The 21,146-nt window shown below is 29.8% G+C and overlaps 5 protein-coding genes across 6 annotated transcripts in view; 4 read left to right on the top strand and 1 right to left on the bottom strand.

Annotated features, from left to right (window-relative positions):
- LOC105833168 overlaps positions 1-21,146 on the bottom strand; it is a 448,328-nt gene that overhangs the window by 228,109 nt on the left and 199,073 nt on the right. The window lies entirely within an intron of this gene.
- On the top strand, positions 1,540-3,238 carry LOC105830534. Its single transcript, XM_036290958.1, has 3 exons — positions 1,540-2,104; positions 2,243-2,775; positions 2,882-3,238. Exons 1-3 carry the CDS (start codon positions 1,978-1,980, stop codon positions 2,957-2,959), a joined length of 738 nt encoding a protein of 245 aa, XP_036146851.1. The 5' UTR covers positions 1,540-1,977; the 3' UTR covers positions 2,960-3,238.
- LOC105828668 (gustatory and pheromone receptor 32a) lies at positions 3,779-6,504 on the top strand. Its single transcript, XM_012667132.3, has 3 exons — positions 3,779-5,002; positions 5,143-5,531; positions 5,644-6,504. The coding sequence occupies exons 1-3, from the start codon at positions 4,306-4,308 to the stop codon at positions 5,875-5,877; spliced, it is 1,320 nt and encodes a 439-aa protein (XP_012522586.2). The 5' UTR covers positions 3,779-4,305; the 3' UTR covers positions 5,878-6,504.
- Positions 6,637-14,518, top strand: LOC105835630. Of its 2 annotated transcripts, XR_004964302.1 has the most exons (4): positions 6,637-7,718; positions 8,415-8,953; positions 9,062-12,909; positions 13,018-14,518. XR_004964302.1 is itself a non-coding variant. In XM_036290923.1 (3 exons), exons 1-3 carry the CDS (start codon positions 7,025-7,027, stop codon positions 9,182-9,184), a joined length of 1,356 nt encoding a protein of 451 aa, XP_036146816.1. In that variant the 5' UTR covers positions 6,637-7,024; the 3' UTR covers positions 9,185-14,517. The 2 variants fall into 2 exon arrangements, 1 of the variants encoding a protein (XP_036146816.1); XM_036290923.1 differs by having other exon boundaries at positions 9,062-14,517.
- On the top strand, positions 19,305-20,978 carry LOC105835625. Its single transcript, XM_036290956.1, has one exon. It carries the CDS (start codon positions 20,003-20,005, stop codon positions 20,837-20,839), a length of 837 nt encoding a protein of 278 aa, XP_036146849.1. The 5' UTR covers positions 19,305-20,002; the 3' UTR covers positions 20,840-20,978.

Here is a 21,146-nt window from a genome sequence, read left to right as displayed (position 1 = left end):
TACATAATCTGCACAATAAAGAAACTTGTGTTTTCTTGTTAAAAAATATCCTGGTTAAAATTTTTATGTTAAAATTATACATATTTGCTTGTTACTTTAACATATTGCTGTTGTGTTAATTCAAGTGAAGTGTTAAATTATTACAATAATTGAAAAAAGTGTAAAAGTAAGTAACACAATGTGCACGTACTTTTAATTTTACACAATAAATATGTCCTTTATTAATGTCCCGTTTAAATTTTGATGTTCAGCAGCGCCAAGTTTTTTTGCATTAAAATTGCATTGCATATTGTCAAATAATTTTGTAAAATATTTAAATATTAAATAGTAATAATTAAAGAAAGTAATATCTACAAAATTTATGAATTATAAAGTTTTAATATTAAAAGTTTCGTTAACTTTTTTACTTGGATTTAAGAAAAAAAGAATATTACGCATAAAAAACATACAAAAATTAGCAAATTGGATGCGATAATTAGAATACAGTAATAATTTAAGATTAAAGTAATTTAATACTAATTTAATACTAATATGATAAACAATAATTTTAATAGTAATAGCACTTTTATTAGTTATTTTTTGTTCTGTTTTTTTATTAAATTTATATTTTCAATTAATATATAATATATAATATACAACATATAATAATACAAACCAAAAAAATAATTTTTATCAGATAGAAGAATTAAAAAACTCTTATTAATTTTTACGTGCAAAATATTAATAAACATACAATGTAAAGTTTGTAATACTACTTTTGTTCTCTAAATTAATTTTTTACTGATGTATGTATGTACATACAATATATATACTATTATGCGTTAATGGAGTAATATTATTGTTCAATGAGAATAATGAGATGGTGTGTTTCTTTAGATTTGAAAGATAAAAAAACAGTTATTATCTCTTTATGTGTAAAATATTATTTAAACGTTATAATATACGTTACAAAACAATAAAAATATTTAAATGATTGTAATAATAAAAAACTATTTTTTAAATAATGCTGTAACGTAGCACATATTTATTTGGTTAATATTAAAAATAAATCCATTTTTTTATTTTCTTAATTAACAACGTCATTAATCATTATCTTTCCTTGCTTTAAGTACATTTGTAAATATGAAGGTTAATTAACAATTTTTTTATATCCATTTAGTAGATTAAAATTGCGTAAATGCACCTACGCACGCCTTACGTAGACACGCAATTTAATGTGGTAAAGTTACAGAGGTAATAGTAGTTTTCTGTTCTGCGTAAAGTGTCAGGGAGGATTTACTAGTCGTGTGCTTGTCGGAGTATTTCGTTTTTAGAAAGCTTTACTATTTCCGTTCAGCTTCGCAAACTTGAACATAATCAATAGTCATACTCACTTGTGAAACGCGTCGATTAACAACAGAAGTCGAAAGATGAAGGAGATCCACATCCAAATGGAAGACAATTCGTCTTCGATAGAGCACACCTTACGTCCAATAATGTACATTTCCTGGCTCATGGGAGTCGGCGTTGCACATCCGCGCAAATGTCCTAAGACTGTTACGATAATTCTTCGTATCATTTATTTAGCCCTGTGTTTTATTAGTGCAATATACAACTTAACAAAATTATTCAAATTTTATAACAGCAAATTCTATTATCAAAGTGAAATGTACAAGTTTATACGCTTGGTGAATTTGATGATGAATCACGTATCTACGTGTTACTACATTTATCAAGGGATCAGGCAATACGACAAGTGGCCGGAGCTAATGGATAAAATAAAGGAATTTGATCAGAAGATTAGGAGGGAAATACCTATAAATGACAAGACAGTAAAAATTATGGAAGCACTAGCGATTCTAGTGACGTTTATTTGTTGTCCTTTGTGCCCGATTCTGGATATCTTTTATTATTACTTTTCAGATTTATTCAAAATCGGGATTCAGTTAACAATTTATTATATGTCGGCCCAATCCTTGATCAACAGCTTTGTTTTCTATGTTGTTGTTCTATGTACTATATTGTAGATTACAAGCGATAAATGAATTGACCTGCCAATTGGATGAGCTATCCGATACGCCAGGGATAGCGCTTAAGATTAGACGCATCCGAGAAATGCATAGTGGTAAGCAAATATAATCTTTTTTATTATTTTAATTCAAGTATAGATAGGTTAAGATATAGTTTAATACTATTTATGAAGAAATTGTAATAATAATTGTAATAATCAAGACGTAGTCAAATCGTAAATTCCGTTATGCAGGTATTTGTGATCTTGCCATCATGGTGAATGACATTTATGGTTTTCATCTTCTCTTCTGTTCGGTGAACTGTCTTACTATGATCGTATTTCAACTATTCACATTCTACACAGTAATTATAGAGCAAAATAATTCGTCTATTTGGATGTTTACTATGTTATCGACTTTGTACATCATGCAATTTGGTCTGATATGTCGGATTTGTACACTTGTGCGTCGAGAAATTGACAAGACCGGAATAATTATATACACAATTGTACTGAATTTAAAACATGTAAATCTTGAATTAAAAGGAAGGAGAAGTCAATCAAATGTAGAAGTGCAAACGTTAGTGGAAGGTCCGAACATCGGGCAAAATTTTATTTGGAGCAGCACTCAGTATCTGAACGATGTCGCCATAAGAAACCTACACAAAAACTTAAATCGTGATTGTATTAGAAACGAGACCAATGATTTTTTAAATCAACTGCAACATCGTCGAATAGTATTTACGGCCTGTGATTTCTTTGAATTAAACAATGTAATATTTAGTGGTGTGAGTATATTATTTATTCATTTTACTGCAATTAACATAAATTAGCTACTTTTGTATTGCAATATAGTGATATCTATTATGCAAAACATTTAAATTTATTTTTCAGTTTATTGGCGTGATCATCGTTTATTTGACACTCTGTATTCAATTTTATAAACCAGTAAGTATTATAAAAAAAACGTAGCATTGTTAACCGCTTTGTTAGGGTAAACTTGGGTATGTTGACTATAATTTTTAAAATGCAAAAAACATACCTTTTTATTTTTATGAATTTTGAAGAGCGTTTGGTACATTACTTTACTGAAGCTGAAAGCGTGTAACACTATTAGCATTAAAGCGAAAATACTTAATAAACGTTTTATATTACCTAAATATTGAAAAATAAATATTGGCCACATTTCACATCTTTGAGAGAATAAAATATGGCTATAATATTATATAACAATTGGTCATTCATATTTTATGTACTTAACATTTATAAAATAATAAATAAAATAAGACTTATAATTTTAAATATTTAATTTTATTGTCATATATTATCATATTTTAAGTTTAAATTTTGATGTTCAGCAGCGCCAAGTTTTTTTACATTAAATTTGCGTTGCATATTGTCAAATAATTTTGTAAAATATTTAAATATTAAATAGTAATAATTAAAGAAAGTAATATCTACAAAATTTATAAATTATGAAGTTTTAATATTGAAAGTTTGGTTAACTTTTTCACTTGGATTTAAGAAAAAAAGAATATTACGCATGAAAAACATACAAAAATTATCAAACTGAATGCGATAATTAGAAAACAGTAATAATTTAAAATGAAAGTAATTTAATACTAATTTAATACTAATATGATAAACAATAATTTTAATAGTAATAGCACTTTTATTAGTTATTTTTTGTTCTGTTTTTTTATTAAATTTATATTTTCAATTAATATATAATATATAATATACAACATATAATAATACAAACCAAAGAAATAATTTTTATCAGATAGAAGAATTAAAAAACTCTTATTAATTTTCACGTGCAAAATATTAATAAACATACAATGTAAAGTAGTTTAAATATATCAAATTTGTGCATTATTGATAAAAAAAACTATTTGTTAATAGTTAATTGATGTAATAATACAGCATCTATTTATTTAAAAATAAATATAAATTTATTAATTGTCTTAATAGACTCGCATCATTGACCATTATCCTTGTTTACATTTATGCGTAGAAGCATAATTACCTATTTTATTAAATGTATTTAATTTACTAAAACCGCTTCTATGAAGAGCAGCTGACACGCAATCTAATGTTGCACAAGTAACATGTCATTCTACGTAAAGCCAGAGAGCATTTTACAACTCGCGTATTTACCACAGTGTTTCGCTTCTCTATTTTATTTTTTATATTTTTAAGAAAGTTTCATTGTGCTTCTCCAAAATGTTTGTACCGCGAGGAACTTCAAATCTATGTAATTAACAATCATATTTGCTAGTGAAAATATTTAGCAAGTTGATTAACAAGATATAAAAATGGAGGCAAAAATCCATGTGCAAGTGGAAGACTACTCGTCTTCGATAGAATACATCTTACGTCCAATATTGTATACCTCCTGGTTTTTTGGCGCCGGCGTTGCATGTCCGCGGAAGTGTTCCAAGGCTATAACGATAATCATTCGTATCGTTCACCTAGCCGTGTGTTCCTTTAGTGTGACGTACAGCGTATTCGATTTCTCCAACTTTGATACCGCCATGGCTACTGACAGCGATATATATAAGTTCATGTACTGTATGAACAAAGCGATGTGCTACGTGTCGGCGTATTATTACATTTATCAAGGAATCAGGCATTACAACAAGTGGCCGACACTAATGGATAGAATGAACAAGCTCGATCAAAAAATCAGGAGTGAAACACCCCTGAATAATCGAACAGTAAAAAACCTGATGGTTCTGGCGATTCTCGCGACATTTGCTTGCTGTCCTTTGTCGCTGATTACACACGCTGTGTATTATTACTTTAAATATCCAGAGTACGTTTTTGTATCTGACTTGTTGTTTTACTACATGTTAGCCCAGTCATTGATCAACAGCTTCGTCTTCGACGTTATTGTCTATGTACTGTATCACAGATTCCGAGTGATAAATGAATTAATCAGTCAAATGGATGAAATGTTCGGTGCGTCTTGGATCGCGCTTAAGATCAGACGAACTAGAGAATTCCATAATGGTGGGTTTCTTGCAAGTATTATTTTTTGTATTATTCGAGTGTTGATGTATAGCTCAATATATATATATATGGTTTATTATTACGTATAAATAGATTACAACGATATTGATATCAAATAAAAGATAAATTGTATTATGCAGGTATTTGTGATATCATTATCGTCCTAAACGATATTCACAGCTTTCATCTCCTCCTCTGCTCGGTGAACTGCTTTACCGTGGTCGTGTCAACCTTGTTCAAAGTCTATATGAATGTCGTAGAAAAGAATTTTGCGTTCACATTAGTTTATATTATTCTTTGTATTACATACATCGTACAATTTGGTCTGATGTGTTGGATTTGCACGCTTGCGCGACAGGAATCCGAGAGGACAGGAATAATTATATACACATTTGCACTAAATTACAAAAATCTCAATCAAGACCGTGTCAGAAACGAGGTTAATGATTTTTCAATTCAATTGCAACAGCATCGAGTTGCCTTTACAGCCTGCAATTTCTTTGAAATAAGTAACGCTCTTTTGAGTGGTGTAAGTATAAAATTTACTTAATTGTAATTTACATAGAATTAGCAAAAAATCAATTTTAAATTGCAATATAAATAATACCTTTTAAAAAATTTAATGTAAATTTATTTTTCAGTTTATTGGTGTTATTTCTGCTTATCTTATAATCCTTATTCAATTTTATCAACCACCCAAAGAAGGATCTTCCATGTCAATACATGGTGTATCTGTACTGAACATGAATTCCGCCAATTATGATGAGATTCCTTCATTATTTCATTCTTCTTCATTAGAAACAAATTCTTCCTCATCATATTATAATGTATCACAATCACATTATGATTATTTTATGAATTATAACATGATTTAAGATTTTTGATCAATGGATGAATAATCGATTAATTTTATTAAGGTTATAAAATGTATACAATCATCTTGTTTGAATCTAAACTTAACACTAACTTAACCTAAAGTCTGAAAGATATAAGCTTGCGCTTTTTTCCTCCATCTTCTTTTCTTTATTCTCTTCATATTTCACTATGTGTATTCTATCTTTTTACTTATCTCTCCAGTTTTCCTTCTCTCTCTCTTTCTCTCTCTCTCTCTCTCTCTCTCTCTCTCTCTCTCTCTCTCTCTCTCATTATCCAAATTATCCTATGGATTTCCGCCTCTTAATAATTATCTATTTTATTTGTATTTTTTGTTCATTCTCTCTAATCTTTCTTTATATTTAAAAAATATCTCAGATAAAAAAAAATATTTTAGTTGTCTTTATGATATGTAAATATTAATTCTTACTATTGAAAAAATTAATACTAAAAGTAAATAATGTTATAAAAAAATAAAGTTTGTAATACTACTTTTGTTCTCGCTAAATTTATTTCTTACTGATGTATGTACATACAATATACATACTATTATGCGTTAATGGAGCAATATTATTGTTCAATGAGAATAATGAGATGGTGTGTTTCTTTAGATTTGAAAGATAAAAAAAGTTATTACCTCTTTATGTGTAAAATATTATTTATACGTTATAATATACGTTACAAAACAATAAAAATATTTAAATGATTGTAATAATAAAAAACTATTTTTTTAATAATGCTGTAACGTAGCACATATTTATTTGGTTAATATTAAAAATAAATCCATTTTTTTATTTTCTTAATTGACGACGTCACTAGTCATTATCTTTCCTTGCTTTAAGTACATTTGTAAATATCAAGGTTAATTAACAATTTTTTTAATCCATTTAGTAGATTAAAATTGCATAAACGCACCTACGCACGCCTTACGTAAGCACCCAATTTAATGTGGTAAAGTTACAGAGGTAATAGTAGTTTTCTGTTCTGCGTAAAGTGTCAGGAAGGATTTACTAGTCGTGTGCTTGTCAGAGTATTTCGTTTTTAGAAAGCTTTACTATTTCCGTTTAGAATATTCAGCTTCGTGAACTTGAACATAATCAATAGTCATACTCACTTGTGAAACGCGTCGATTAACAACAGGAGTCGAAGATGGAGGAAATCCACATCCAAATAGAAGACAGTTCGCCTTCAATAGAGCACACCTTACGTCCAATAACGTACACTTCCTGGCTCATGGGAGTCGGCGTTGCACATCCGCGCAAATGCCACAAGAGTGTCACGATAATTCTACGTATAGTTTATTTAGTTTTGTGTTGTATTATTATGAAATCCGACATGACAAATTTCTTCACCTTTGGCAGCGCGGTCGCTATTAAAGGCGACATATTCGAGTTGATGTGCTTAATAAACCTGATGATAATTTACGTATCTACGTATTACTACATTTATCAAGGGATCAGGCAATACGGCAAGTGGCCGGAGCTAATGGACAGAATAAAGGAGCTTGATGAGAAGATCAGAATGGAAACATTTATGAATGACCGGCCAGTAAAAAATGTGGAAGCGCTAGCGATTCTGACGACATTCGCTTGGTGTACTTTAACCCTAATTGTGCACGTCTTGTATTATTACTTTACAAATCCCAATTTAATCTTCGAAACTGACTTAATGTATTACTTCATGTCCACCCAATCCCTGATCAACAGTTTTGTCTTCGACATTCTTGTCTATGTGGTGTATTACAGATTCCAAACGATAAATAAATTGATTGGCCAATTGAATGAGCTATCGAATACGCCGTGGGTCGCGTATAAGATCAGACGCATCCGAGAAATGCATAATGGTAAGTTTCTTTAAATGTCATCTCTTGTATTGTAATTCAAAGGTAGATATAGATGTAAGAATACAAGAATAAACGGGTCAATATATTGAGCCAAGACAAAATTTCCCTAATACGTTATAATTTATTAAATAAACATTATATAATTATAAACGCGACTAATAACACTGTGTTGAAAAATGTTCAATTTTGAAATGTTTTCGACTATACTTAGTCCTCTTTAGTCATAACAAATTACCAATATGTGTGAACTTAAATATAAATAAAATAATGGACACGAAAATATAATTAAACGGTTAAAAAAGGTGACCATAAAACAGCGCATTTCGTATTAAATGTGTCATAATAAGTAAAAATGTATTAGGTGATGAATGAATAAATTTAAGTTCACACATATTGGTAATTTGTTATGAATGAAGAGGACTAAGTATAGTCGAAACGTTTCAAAATTGTACATTTTTTAACACAGTGTTATTAGTCGCGTTTATAATTATATAATATTTATTTAATGAATTATAACGTATTAGGGAAATTTTGTCTTGGCTCGATATATTGACCTGTTTATTGTATTATTTTTGTTTAGCATTAACGAGCCCTTTATAATTGTTTGTATAGATATAAGATATAGTTTAATACAATTTTTTGTAAAGAGATTCCAATGATGGTAAGAGATGTAATTGTACATTTCGTGTTATGCAGGTATCTGTGACCTCGTCATCATGATAAGCGATATTCACGGGTTTTATCTCCTTTTCTGTTCGGTGAACTGCCTCACCATGGTCATATCTACACTAATCAACATCTACATAGCAATCGTGGAGAAAAACAGCACGTTTATATTGTCAACTAATGGTTTTACGATTCTGTACACCACGCAATTTGGCCTGATGTGCTGGATTTGCACGCTCGCGCGTCGAGAATTCGAGAAGACCGGGATAATTATATACGCAATATTACTGCATTCCAAACCTGGGCATCTTGATAAACTAAACGGGACGAGGAATCAATCGAATCTAGATGTGCGAACGCCACTGGAAGGTCCGGATAGCGAGCAAAATTCTAATTGGAGTAGCGGTAACAGTTTGAACAACGTCATCATAGAACATCTCTTACGTAAAAACTTGGTCCGTGATTGTGTCAGAAACGAGATCAACGATTTTTTGATTCAATTGCAACATCGTCGAGTAGTATTTACGGTCTGTGATTACTTCGAAATGGGTAATGCTTTATTCTGTGGCGTGAGTAGAAAATTTATTCACTATATTTTATATAAAATTACTTTTAAATTGCAATATAAATAATAACTCTCATGTGAACAATTTTAATAAATCAATATTCTTTTCCAGTTTATTGGAGTGATTTTTGCTTATTTAGTAATCTTCATTCAATTCTATCAACGACCCGGAAACAAAAACGAACGTTTATGGAATATAGCTAACGACACGCATTCTGATGTGTCAGAATTGTAATTGTAATATAGTGTGTTATTCTTTACTCTTACGTGAAACATCAAGGAGAATTCACGATGCACATTTGTCAGAGTGTTTTGCTTTTAGAAGAAACTTATATTTTTTTACAAAATAGTCTGCATCGGATACAAAATATTTTGTACGGGAAACTTTAATATAACAGCAGCCATATTTGCTTGCAAAATGAGTCACTTAAGAAGAAAATAAGAAGTAAAATTAAGAACAATGTTTGCCAAGAAAATAATTTGCCATAGAAAGGGTATACTTTACGTCCAGTATCACAACTATAAGAAAGATTTTAGGATATAATGCTATTATTCTTCAATCTATCATAAATAGAATCGATATAACACCAATCATATTAATTATCAAAGAAGAAATATTTTATTCTTAATTGGAAATCTCTGAAATGTAGAATAAATTAATGATTTTAATGATATCTTACTAATTTTTTAAGAATAATTTAGTACATCTGTGACAATCTTATGATATTCTAGATTTAGATTTTAGAATAGACCGATTTGAAGAATAGATCTAAAAATCTGATCTTAATATTTCTGGAAGGGTTAAGTTCATTACACCAATACTGACACTAACACGTTAACGTATAACGTATAATTTTCTTGTTCCTGCATGTTATTTCTGTATAAAAGTAATAGAACAATGGTATGGCTCATCGGCTTTAATAATAAAAAGAGCGACGTCTTCGTTCTGTTATAACTGCTCACGTTGTTGTTATCAACAAAAGACGATAGCATATATGTTCGCATTAAATATTATGGTGCTAACATCGTGCGTTATAAAATCGAGCAAAGACTTATTCTAAACGTAAAAATATATAAGTTTAAAATTATATATATGTTACTCTTGTCTGAAAATAATAAATTTTACTTAATTCAAAAAAGAAGAATAGGAATTAGTGATGTAATCTTAATATTGTTTTATGTTTATACTGCATGAGATTACAATAAAATTAAATATATCAAAAGTATTTTTTGTCTTAATATCAGAAATCCTTTTTAAGAGGACATATACATCTTGATTTATGGACATAAGCGTTATACATTTTCAAAAATTTTTAAAAGCTATGATGATAATCATATGTAGTGTTCATTCATGCATATTGTTAGCGCGATGTACATGATTTCTTTACATTTGATATCACTTATCGATATCACTATTCGATATCACTGACAGTGATATATTATGAACGTTTTTGACAGCGATATATTTAAGTTAATATATACTGTATGAACAGCGTGATGTGTTGCATGTCGGCGTATTACTACGTTTCACATATGATTACGAGATCAGGCAGTACGACAAGTGGTCAGAGCTGATGGACAGAATAAAAAAGATTGATTAGAAGATTAGGAGAGAAACACCCATGAGTGACCAGCCAATAAAAGATATGGAAATGTTGAAGATTTTGGCAACATTTACTTGATGTTCTTTATTTCTGATCGTTCATGCCTTGTATTATTATTTCATAAATCCGCTATATATTTCTCTATCCGACTTGCTTTATTACATATTAACGTAGTTGTTGATCAATAATTTTTGTCTTTAATATTACCGTCTATTTATTGTATTACAGATTTCATAAAGGAACTAATCGGCCAGTTGAATGAGTTATCTCGTGCCTTGATCTCAAGATTAGACGCATCAGGATTGGACAATGGGAAGTGGTTTTTTGTGAACATTATCTTTTGTATTATTATAATTGAAGTGTATATGTATGGCCCAAAATGTAGTTTAATACAAATTATAAAAAGATAATAATATCAAATCGAAATGTCAAATCGTAAACTGTATACAGGTATTTGTGAACTTGTCATGGTAAACAATATTCATGATTTTTATTTCTTTTTTTACTCGGTAAAATGTTTTAGCGTAATTGTAGCAACTATTAGAATTGTTTATTTATTTAAAATCGACATGCGCGTCATAAAGAAGAATTTTGTGTTTATACAATTACGTAGTATGCTTCGTATTTTATATGTCACGTAATTTAATTTAAAATCTTATATCATTGATGATTATCTCTTTTTGTAATCTTCTTTGCAATATTATTATATCCTGCTTACACTTGTACGTCCCAAGCTTAATTAACTATTTTACTAAATGTATTTAATTTATTAAAACCGTTTGTATGAAGAGCAACTGGCATACCCTCTAATGTTGCTAAAGTAATACGTCGTTTTTTATTCAGCGTAAAGCACCAGAGAGATACAACGCGCTTGCTTGTCAGAATATTTTGCTTTTTATCTGCTATTTTCTGTAAAATAATTGCGAGAAACTTTAAAATAATTAACAACCATACTTGTTTGCAAAACACGTTCGATTAGTGTAAAATACGAGGAAAAATGGAGGAACAGGTGCATGTGAAAGTGGAAGACAACTCATCTTCGATAGAGCACATCTTATGTCCAATAACGTATATCTCGTGGTTCCTGGGAGTCGGTATTGCACATCCGGGCAAATGCCGCAAGAGTGTTACAATAGTCTTACGTATAATTCATGTGGCTTTGTGGTTTATTAATATGAGATTCGATTTAATGAACGTTTACTTTATTTTCATACTTACTACTGAAACCGACATATTCTACCTCACGTTCATTATACAATTAGTGATAATCCACGTATCTACGTTTTACTACATTTATCAAGGGATCAAGCAATACGACAAATGGTCAGAACTAATGAATAAAATAAAGGAGCTTGATCAAAAGATTAGGATGGAAATACTTATAAATGACCGGCCAGTAAAAAATGTGGAAGCGCTAGCAATTCTAGCAACATTCGTTTGGTGTCCATTGTCCCTGATTGTGTACTTCTTGTATAATTATTTTACAAAACGATATACGATTACCAGAATTGAGTTTATATATTACTTCATGTCAATCCAGTCGTTGATTAACAGCTTCGTCTTCGACATTATCGTCTATGTGCTGTATTACAGATTCCAAATGGTAAATAAATTAATCGCACAATTAAATCAGCTATATGATGCGCCATGGATCGCGCAGAGGATCAGACGCATCCGAAAAATCCATAATGGTAAGTTTTTAAAACTATTATCTCTTGTGTTGTCGTAATTTAAGATGCAGTTCAAGATACAGTTTACTACAATTTATGTAAAAAATTGTAATGATACCAAGATGTAAATTGTAATAGAATCGTAAATTTTGGGTTTTGCAGGTATTTGTGACCTCGTCATCATGGTACGCGATATTCACGGACTTTATCTCCTCTTCTTCTCGCTGAATTGTTTCACCACGGTTGTATTTATACTACTTACAATCTACGCAGACAGTACGGAGGCGGGCAACTTATCTATATTGCCAATTGGCCTTATTATTCTGTACATTACGCAATTTGGTTTGATGTGTTGGATTTGCACCCTTGCGCGTCAAGAATTCGACAAGACCGTGATAATTATATACGAAATTGTACTGAATTGCAAATCTGCGAATCCTGATGAACTAAACGGGACAAAAAATCAATCGAATCTAGATGTAGGAACGCCACCGGATAGCGAGCAAAATTCTTGGAGTAGCAGTCACAACCTGAACATTGTCGTCATGGAACATCTCTTACGCAAAAGCTTAGTTCGTGACTGTGTCAGAAACGAGATCAATGACTTTTTGATTCAACTGCTACATCGTCGAGTAGTATTTACAGTTTGCGACTTCTTCGAAATGAGTAATGCTCTATTCTGTGGTGTGAGTGCACAATTTATTTATTACAATTTATGTAAAATTACTTTTGAATTGCAATTTAAGTAATAGCTCTCGTGCAAATCAATTAACTCAATTCAAATTATTTTTCAGTTTATTGGAGTGATCATTGCTTATTCAGTGGTCGTCATTCAATTTTATAAACGACCCGATGATCTAAACGAAAACTTAGTCGAACGTTTATGGAAGTTAGCTATGAAGAAACATTCTAATGTGTCAGAATTGCAACAGTAATATGTCGTTCTTTATTTTTACGTGAAACATCAAGGTAAATTTATAATGCGCGTTTGTCAATATTTTGGTTTCAGAAAAACTTTAATTACTTTTTCCGCAAATATTATGCAAAATATCGGATACAAAATATTATATATAAGAAACTTTAATGTAATAGCGACCATATTTGTTTGCAAAATGAGTCGTTTAAAAAGAAAATAAAAGGTGAAATGGAGAAGAATGTACCAAGAAGGCAATTTGCAGCGAAAGAGCAAACTTTATGTCTAATAGTATTAAATATTATACACGTATGAGAATTATTCTAAAAGTTATAAGAATAATTATATATATTTTTCGTCTGGACGTGCGTACCGTTAGCGTAGTGTATGACACGATACATTTTTCTTTGATATCACTTATGTTTTTGACAGAGATATATTCGTGTATCGAGTGTACGTATTTATGTATTGTATAATTCGATGTGTTACATATTAACATATTACTACATTTCACGTTCAATCATGAGATCAGGCACTGATAAGTGATCGAAGCTGATAGGCAGAATAAAGAAGCTCGATCACAAGATCAAGAGAGAAATAATTATGATCGGCTAATAAAAACACATGAAAGTGCTAAAGATTCCGGCAACAATCGACTTGATGTCCTTATTTCTCCGCCGCGTGCACGCTCTGTATTATTATTTTTTAAATACGGAATACATTTTACATTCAACTTGCTTAATATGTTAACGTAGTCATTAATTAATAGCTTTGTCTTCGAAATTGTCGTCTATGTGTGATATCATATTACAAATAAACTAATCAGTCAGTTGAATTAAGCTATTCTGTGGTTTGCAAGCAAGATTAGACGCATCAGAGAATTGCATAATGATATATTTCTTGTAGTCCTTTTATTGTAATTATTGTAATTTAAGTGTATATGTATGGCTTAAAATGTGGTTTAGTACTATGAAAAGATTCTAATAATATCAAGACATAGTCGAATTGTAAACTATAATATATGCAGATATTTGTGATCTCGTAATGATAAACGATATTAATGCGGTCTTCATTTGTTTATTAAAGTATAGTGTAATGGATAAATAAATAATTTATTAATTAAATTATATTAAAACTCTAAATGTATACAATTATTTCCTTAGCCTAAACTTAATCTATGGTAGTTTAAAGATTCGGTCGCTGTTTCCTGTTTCTCTCTCTCCTTTAAATCTTGCTTGCATATCTCACATCTTTATCTTTTCAGTCTTCTATTTTTTTCCTTTTCCTCTATTCCGCTTACCTTATGGACATTTGTTTCCATTAAATTTTGTTTTATTTATTTTATCCTTTTTGTATATTCCATTCAATTATTTTTTATTTGTATTATTTATCTAATCCTTTTTCTTTTTTTATTTTTCTTTTCCTCTCTTTCCATTTCTCTTCTTCGACTTTTCTCTCTGCGATATAAGTAACAATTTTCAAAATATGTTGAAGTTTATTTACAATAGAAAAAAAACTTTTTGCATTATGTATTCACTGTAACAATTTTTCTACACATTAATATTTAATAATATATAAAAAACGTAATTTTATAATGAGATAAATAAAAACAGTCTAAATATTCGTTTTTTACTATTTTCAAACTATATAATACATCACTTCTAAAATAAAAAAAAGTTAGGTGTCAGTGTAAAATGTTTTACTAAAAAATTTTTATGAACATTCTCAAAAGATATCACTTAACTTCAAGTTTGACATATAATTTAATTTATTTATAATTTATAATAAGTTTTATAAACTTTTATTTTTCTTAAGTTTGTTACTTTATTATTTTTGTACATGTTTTTCAAAATTTTTTCAAATATGATGCTGTTGATAATTTAAATGTACATAAAATGTACATAGTATTTTTTGTAATATTTAAATATTAACTTTTAAAAAAATTATAATTACAATGCAGTTTTTTATATTGTTACCAAATTATATTTTATTAATTTATTACACACATATTTTTGTTAATGATAAAAATTACAAAAAAATTGTCTTTAGAAAAAAGATATTTAAATTATTAAATAATTTAAAAATTTTCTATTATCTTTATGAACAAAATATTAAGGTATAAAAATATACGTTATAAAATAATTTAAATATATATAATTATTGTAATAAAAATATTTTTTTTTTAACACGCAGCACACCTATTCTATTAAGATTAAAAAGGGTGTGCTTACCTTTTTAATTTTTTTAAATTAGAAAGCATTATTTAACATTCTTTGTTATTAATATGCATACCTCTTGTTATAATATCTTTGCATTATTATTATAATTTAGTTGCATATGTAGATTGCCCGATAACAATTCGTTTCTATAATACGTATCTTTCGTAAAGTAAAAGGAACGTAAAAAAGTTATGGCGCTATCAGTTGGCAGCGGCTGACTGAACATATTTATAGTCTTAATTACTGATTACTGCAAAATAGTCGCTAAATCGAAAGAAGTCCTTCTTATCCCGCGAGAGGGTGCCTAGGAACAAATTGTTGCAGTATAAGCCGATTAAATATTTCATTAAATGTATTTAATTTACTAAAAGCACTTATGTAAAGAACAGCTAACATACAGTCTAATGTTGAAGAAGTAATACGTCGGTCTTTATTCTGCCGGAAGCAACAGAAAGAAGTCACGACGCATTTGCTTGACGGTGTTGTGCTTTTAAAAAAACTGTGATTTTTTCAAAATACTCTGTATCACTTCTGTATCAGAGAACAAAGAAATTTCAATATAATTAACAATCATACTTGTTTGCAAAACGTCGAATAGCAAAAAAAAAAAAGGAAAATGGAGGAACAGGTCCGTGTGCAAGTGGAAGACAATTCGCCTTCGATGGAGTACATTTTACGTGCAATAACGTATATCTCCTGGTTCCTGGGAGTCGGCATTGCACATCCACGCAAATGCTGCTGCAAGTGTTTTACACTAATCTTACGTGTACTTTATTTAACTTTGTGTTTTATAAGTATGACAATTGACATAATAACAATTTATGTGTTTATACATCCCGGTTTCACTATCGATTCCGACATATTCAACTTCACGTTATTCATACAATTTGTTATAATCTACGTATCTACGTATTACTTCATTTATCAAGGGATCGGGCAATACGACAAGTGGCCAAAGCTAATGGACAGAATAAAAGAGCTTGATCGGAAGATCAGGACGGAAACACTTATAAATAACCGACCAGTAAAAAATGTGCAAGCGCTAGCAATTCTAGCAACATTCACTTGGTTTCCTTTGTTTCCGATTGTGTGCGTCTTGTGTGATTACTATGGAAAAGGAGATTTCATTTTCAAGAATGGCATAACGTATTTCTTCATGTCAGCTCAATCCTTGATCAACAGCTTTGTCTTCGACATTGTCGTCTATGTGCTGTTTAACAGATTCCAAACGGTAAATAAGTTAATCGGCCAATTAAATCAACTATCCGACACGCCATGGATTGCGCATAAGATTAGACGCATCCGAGAAATGCATAATGGTATGTTTCTCTAAATATCAATTCTCGTAGTATTGTAATCTAAGTATAAATGTAGCTCAAAATACAGTTTAATACAATTTATAAAGAGACAATAATAATAATAATACCAAAATGTAATCAAATCGTAAATTCTTATGCAGATATTTGTGACCTCGTCATCATGGTAAATGATATACACAGCCTTTATCTTCTCTTCTATTCAGTGAACTGTCTCACTACGCTTACATTTACACTACTCGCAATTTACATTAACATCACGGAGACGGGCTTTTCTATATATTTAATTGGTTTAACGGTTTTATATACCACGCAATTTGGTCTGACGTGTTGGATTTGTACGCTTGTGCGTTGGGAATTTGAAAAGACCAGGATAATTATACACGCAATTGTACTGAATTACAAACCTATGGATCTTGACGAACTAAACAGGACAAGACATCAATCGAATCTAGATGTGCGAACGCCATTGGAAGTTCCGGACAGTGAGCAAAATTCTAACTATAGTAACAGTCACAACCTAAACATGGTTATCATAGAACATCTCTTACGCAAAAGCTTAGTACGTGACTGTGTCAGAAACGAGATCAATGATTTTTTGATTCAACTGCAGGATCGTCGAATAATATTTACAGTGTATAATTTCTTTGAAATAAGTAATGCTTTATTCTGTAGTGTGAGTACAAAATTTATTCACTACAATTTTTGTAAAATTACTTTTGAATTGCAATAAAAATAAATGTTCTTGTGCGAATCAATTAACTAAATTAAATTTATTTTTCAGTTTCTTGGAGTTATTATTGCTTATTCTATTGTCTTCATTCAATTCTTTCAACAAATAAAATAAACAAAAACTGATTTGGCTATTTTGCGCTTTGATTAACCAGTAAAAAATATAAAAATGCTAAAAATTCTGGCAACAATTGCTTGAGGTGTATATTATTATTTTATAAATACGGAATACATTTTTACATCCGACTTGTTTAATTACATGTTAACGTAGTCATTGATTAACAGCTTTGCCTTCGATGTTGTCGTCTATGTGCTCTATCATACCACAAATAAACTAATCGGCCACAAGATTAGACGCATCAGAGAATTGCATAACGGTAAATTCCTTGTAGTTTTGAATAATAGTCTTTGCATTATTGTAATTCGACTGTATATGTATGACTCAAAATGTAATTTAGTACTGTTAAAAGATTTCAATAATATCAAGACGTAATTGTAAACTATAAGCAGGTATTTGTGATCTCGTAATGGTAAACGATATTAATGCGATTTTCATTTGTTTATTAAAGTATGGTGTAATAGATAAATAAATAATTTATCGATTCTAAAACTCTAAATGTATACAATCATTTCCTTAGCCTAAAGTTAACTTAATGTAGTTTAAAAATTTGCTCATTGTTTCCTATTCCTCTCTGATTCAAATCTTGCCTGCAAATCTCACATCTTTACTTATATTTTCACTCCTCTCTCTCTCTTTCTTTTCTTCTATTCAGCTTATCTTACGGACATCTGTTTCCATTAAAGTTTGTTTTATGTATTTTATCTAAACCTTTTTGTACATTCCATTCAATTACTTTTCATTCGTATTATTTATCTAATCTCTTTTTTATTTTTTTCCCCCTCTTCCATTTCTCTTTTCGACTTTTCCTTTCTGAAGTTTACAATTGAGAAAAAACTTTTTGTATTAAATTTGCATTATGTATTCACTGTAACAATTTTTTTACACATTAATACTTAATTATATTGACTCGAGTTTTCACACGTTTTGTTTTTTATATTTTTTATATTTTGATTTGTTAACATCTGATGTACGAAACATGTAAGTTTTCAATTGTTCTATACTTAGTTTCAAATCTACTATATTTTATTTAGTTATTCATTTGTTATTCAATTGTTTGTCCATTTATGTAGTGTAACATCCGTGATTTGCGACGACAAGTACATTGACCGTAATGTTTCGTTGGAAATTTTTATCAATTTGTACTTGAGAAGGACCCAATTGAGGTCCAAACGTTATACTTGTACTTTTTAAACAATTTAAACTATAATAAAATTGCCAGTTGAGTCGAATCCACCAAATTGGAGTTATCATTTTTTTATTAATACTTAATAATGTGTAAAAAGTATTATTTTATAATAAAGTAAATAAAAAGTTTAAATATTCGTTTTTTACTTTTTTCAAACTACATGATGCACTTCTAAAATTAAAAAAAAATTAATTAAATGTCAGTGCAAAATGTTTTATCAAAAAATTTTCGTAAATGTTCTCGAATGATATCATTTAACTTCAAGTTTAAAATATAATTTAATTTTTTCATGTTTTATAATAAATTATATAAACTTTTATTTCTTTTAAGTTTGTTGTTCTAGTATTTTTATACATGTTTTCCAAATTTTTTTCAAATATGATACCTTCAATACATTAAACGTACATAAAATGTATATAGTATTTTGTAAAATATTTAAATATTAACTATTGAAAAGTTATAATTACAATATAGTTATTTATATTGTTATCAAATTATATTTTATTATTCTATTACATATATATCTTTATTAATAAAAATTACGAAAAGATGGCATCTTCTTTAGAATAAAAATGTTTAAAATATTTAAGTTATTAAATAATTTAAAAAATTGCTATTATTTTTATAAACAAAGAATTAAGGTACAAAAATATACGTTAAAAAATAATTTAAGTATTATGTGTAATTATTGTGATAAAAAGATATTTTTTCCAAACACCTATAGCATACCTATTCTATTAAGGTGTCTATTCTATTAAAAAGGGTGTGTTTACCTCTTTAATTTTTTTTAATTGGAAATAATTATTTAACATTTTTGTTATTAATATAAACATCTGTTGTTATAATATTTTTTGCATTGTTATTATAATTTAGTTACATATGTAGATTGCCCGACAACAATTCGTTCCTAGGTACCCTTCGTGAAGTAAGAATGTAAAAATGGTAATTTATCGGCTTAATTATTGATCGCTGCAAAATAGTCTCTAGATCGAAAGTTCTCCTTATCCCGCGAGAGGGTGCCTAGGGATCAATCGTTGTCAAACAGTATACTAAGCTTAATTAACTATTTTATTAAATGTGTTTAATTTACTAAGAGCACTTATGTATAGAACAACTGGCATACCCTCCAATTTTGCAGAAATAATACGTCGATCTTCATTCTGCGTGAAGCAACAGAAAGAATTCACGAAGCGTTTGCTTACTAGAGAGTGTTGTGCTTTCAAACAGACTGACATTTTTGCAAACTATTCCGCGTATCGCGAGAAACTTCAACATAATTAGTAGATTGCAAAATGCGACAATTAGTAAAAAGATACGAGGAGGAAATGGCAGAACAGATTCCTGTGCAAATGGACAACAATTCGCATTCGATAGAGCACATCTTACGCCCAATATCGTACACCTCCTGGCTTCTAGGTGTCGGCGTTGCACATCCGCGAAACTGTTCCAAGACTGTAACAATAATTATACGTATCGTTCATTTAGCCGTGTGTTCGGTTAGCGTGGTGCACAGCGTGTTAGATTTCTCCACTTTCGACACCGACTTAGCTCATGACAGCGGTATATTCAAGTTTATGTATTGCATGAATAGAATAATGTGCTACGTATTGGCATATTACAATATTTATTACGGAATCAGGCAGTGCAATAAGTGGTCGGAGTTGATGAATAGAATGGAGAAACTCAATCAGAAGATCAAAAAGGAAACACCATTGAAAGACGTGCCAGTGAAGAAAATGGAAGCGTTAGCGATTCTCGTGACTTTTGCCTGTTGTCCTCTTTTGCTGATCATACACGTCCTGTATTATTATTATACACATCCAGAATTCATTTTCGTCTCCGACTTGTTGTTTTACTACATGTTAGCCCAGTCGTTGATCAATAGCTTCGTCTTCGATGTTATCGTCTACGTGCTGTATTACAAATTCCGTTTGATAAATGAACTAATCGGCCAGTTGGATGAACTATTCGGCGCGCAATGGATCGCGCACAAGATTAGACGCGTTAGAGAATTACATAATGGTAAGTTTCTTGCAAATATTATCTTGTGTATTATAATAATTCGAGTTTTGATGTCAAGACGTTTAATAAATAATACTATGTCTATAAAAAGATTGCAACGATTTTGATGTCGAGATATAACCAGATCGTAAACTATGTTATGCAGGTGTTTGTGATCTTGTCATTATGCTGAACGATATTCACGGCCTTTATCTTCTGCTCTGTTCGATAAACTGCTTCACCGTGGTCGTGGCAACCCTATTCAGAATCTATATGGGCATCGTAGAAAAAAATTTTACGTCTATGTTATTTCTGAGTATTCTTTGTATTGTATATGTCATGCAATTCAGTTTGATGTGCTGGATTTGCACGCTCGCGCGACAAGAATCCGAAAGAACTGGGATAATTATATACACATTTGCACTGAATTACAAA

This window comes from Monomorium pharaonis, chromosome 8 (assembly GCF_013373865.1).
Source record: "Monomorium pharaonis isolate MP-MQ-018 chromosome 8, ASM1337386v2, whole genome shotgun sequence".
NCBI classification, from domain to species: domain Eukaryota; kingdom Metazoa; phylum Arthropoda; class Insecta; order Hymenoptera; family Formicidae; genus Monomorium; species Monomorium pharaonis.
Note: the sequence above shows the minus strand (reverse complement) of the source record. Positions and strands in the feature narration are given on the sequence as shown.

What these genes read in the sequence shown, in the direction of transcription:
- LOC105835625 (XM_036290956.1), top strand. Translation starts at nt 20,003, where the DNA reads ATGCGACAATTAGTAAAAAGATACGAGGAGGAAATGGCAGAACAGATT.
- LOC105828668 (XM_012667132.3), top strand. Translation starts at nt 4,306, where the DNA reads ATGGAGGCAAAAATCCATGTGCAAGTGGAAGACTACTCGTCTTCGATA. An exon ending in AACTAGAGAATTCCATAATG is followed by an intron (nt 5,003 to 5,142) that starts GTGGGTTTCTTG and finishes TGTATTATGCAG; the next exon opens with GTATTTGTGATATCATTATC. An exon ending in GTAACGCTCTTTTGAGTGGT is followed by an intron (nt 5,532 to 5,643) that starts GTAAGTATAAAA and finishes TTTATTTTTCAG; the next exon opens with TTTATTGGTGTTATTTCTGC.
- LOC105830534 (XM_036290958.1), top strand. Translation starts at nt 1,978, where the DNA reads ATGTTGTTGTTCTATGTACTATATTGTAGATTACAAGCGATAAATGAA. An exon ending in CATCCGAGAAATGCATAGTG is followed by an intron (nt 2,105 to 2,242) that starts GTAAGCAAATAT and finishes TCCGTTATGCAG; the next exon opens with GTATTTGTGATCTTGCCATC. An exon ending in ACAATGTAATATTTAGTGGT is followed by an intron (nt 2,776 to 2,881) that starts GTGAGTATATTA and finishes TTTATTTTTCAG; the next exon opens with TTTATTGGCGTGATCATCGT.
- LOC105835630 (XM_036290923.1), top strand. Translation starts at nt 7,025, where the DNA reads ATGGAGGAAATCCACATCCAAATAGAAGACAGTTCGCCTTCAATAGAG. An exon ending in CATCCGAGAAATGCATAATG is followed by an intron (nt 7,719 to 8,414) that starts GTAAGTTTCTTT and finishes CGTGTTATGCAG; the next exon opens with GTATCTGTGACCTCGTCATC. An exon ending in GTAATGCTTTATTCTGTGGC is followed by an intron (nt 8,954 to 9,061) that starts GTGAGTAGAAAA and finishes ATTCTTTTCCAG; the next exon opens with TTTATTGGAGTGATTTTTGC.